The following is a 1,608-nucleotide window of genomic DNA, read 5'->3' on the forward strand; positions in this document are numbered from 1 at the left end:
TGTGGCTTTTTGAGTCTAAACGTATAATTTGCCAGATGAGGTCATCTATTTTTCTCTTTTTGGTAAAAGGGTGACTAAATATAACTATTACTCACATTGAACGCGCCTTGAAATGTCACAGATTATATCACCAGGCGGGACAAAAAGGAAGTTTATTGTTCAGCAGGGTCCCATTGTGTCTTCATGGAAACAGAAGTGTTTGCTGAGGGATGAAGAACAGTCAGCGGTGGCAGGTGGTGATTTGTTTGGTGGTCTGCAGCGGGCGAGGGCTGCCGGATTAAGTGTCCATCTCAGTGCACGGCCACAGCCACACATGAGTGCAAGTGAGACGGATGAAGGCTGTCTGGTGCCATCCTCAGATTCACGCTGCCGTCGGCCAGAGCGGGAGCAACTTTGAAAACCCTGTGGGATGGTCGAATGGCCACAATGAACTGCCTCTTAAATGTTTCACTTAATACAATGTAGATAAACGGGTTGATGCAGCTGTTGGCATAGCCCAAGCTGATGGCGATGTTGTAGGCATACAGGAAGGCAAAGGAGGGCCGCTGTACGCCGAGGTGGGCCAGCTGCAAGATGTAGTAGGGGGCCCAGCAAGTGAAGAACGCCAGGCATATGGCCACCGCCATACGGGTCACTTTTCTCGTCCGCACCCTCAGGCTGTGCTGGGGCAGTGGGGCAACTGTAGCTGACATGTTTTGGAGAATCTTGAAGAAGACCCAACAGATGACCACCCAAGGCAGAGCAAAGGCCAGGAAGAACTGGTAGAGGGTGAACCAGTATGTATCTGTGGCTGGGTTGGGCAGCAGGAGGGCGCAGCCGACTGAGCCATCCTTGAGAGGCATGAGTCCTGTGTACATCCAGACGGGAGTGATGGAGACCAGAGAGAAGACCCACACCAGAGCTACCGCCGACCCAGCCACGAAGGGGGTGCGAACATGTTTGAAGCGGATGGGATGGACGGTGGCCAGGTAGCGATCCAGAGTCATCACAGTCAGGATGTACGTACTGACAATCTGGCTGTTGGAATCGAGAGCTGTGATGACGGTGCACATGGTGCCGCCAAAGCACCAGGAGCCATTGCCCACAAGCTGGTGGATGAGAAAAGGCATGCCGAGGAGAAAGAGGAGGTCTGCAACGGACAAGCTGAAGATAAATATGTCTGGGACTGTTTGCTGGGAGCAGAACTTGGTTTTCTTCACAATGGTGTAGATTACAATGCAGTTTCCAAGGATCCCAAAGAAACAGATGACACCGAAGATGCTGGGCATGAGCACAGTGTTGTATTGCTCATATTCTGGCAAAAAGGACACAAACAGAATACTCTGTCAGTCACTTGTCACACAGTGCATCCTGCTGTCTATTCCCTAATACCCTGTGTTTAATAGATGTTTGAAGCACGGTATGAGGCAAAAAAGAGGTCACAATGACCACTGATCCATTCAGAAATTCTTTAACAATAATTTTGCATTTGTGACACAGCAGTAACATCACGTGCTCAGCTCGTGAGTTTATTTGAAAAGGAGCAGAAACAAACAACCTACCTTCCATTGCAGTCTCTGGCGAACTGATGGAGGAAAAAGATGAATTCGAAATGTAGGAAAAGTCCAT

At 49.5% G+C, this 1,608-nt stretch overlaps 1 protein-coding gene across 1 annotated transcript; it reads right to left on the minus strand.

Moving 5' to 3' along the window:
* Positions 1-290: 290 nt before the first annotated feature.
* Positions 291-1,608, minus strand: LOC121620446 (melanin-concentrating hormone receptor 1-like). Its single transcript, XM_041956485.1, has 2 exons — positions 1,542-1,608; positions 291-1,294 (listed from the first exon to the last, which is right to left on the minus strand). The coding sequence occupies exons 1-2, from the start codon at positions 1,606-1,608 to the stop codon at positions 291-293; spliced, it is 1,071 nt and encodes a 356-aa protein (XP_041812419.1).

The sequence above is a fragment of the Chelmon rostratus genome, chromosome 17, assembly GCF_017976325.1.
Source record: "Chelmon rostratus isolate fCheRos1 chromosome 17, fCheRos1.pri, whole genome shotgun sequence".
In the NCBI taxonomy this organism is placed as follows: domain Eukaryota; kingdom Metazoa; phylum Chordata; class Actinopteri; order Chaetodontiformes; family Chaetodontidae; genus Chelmon; species Chelmon rostratus.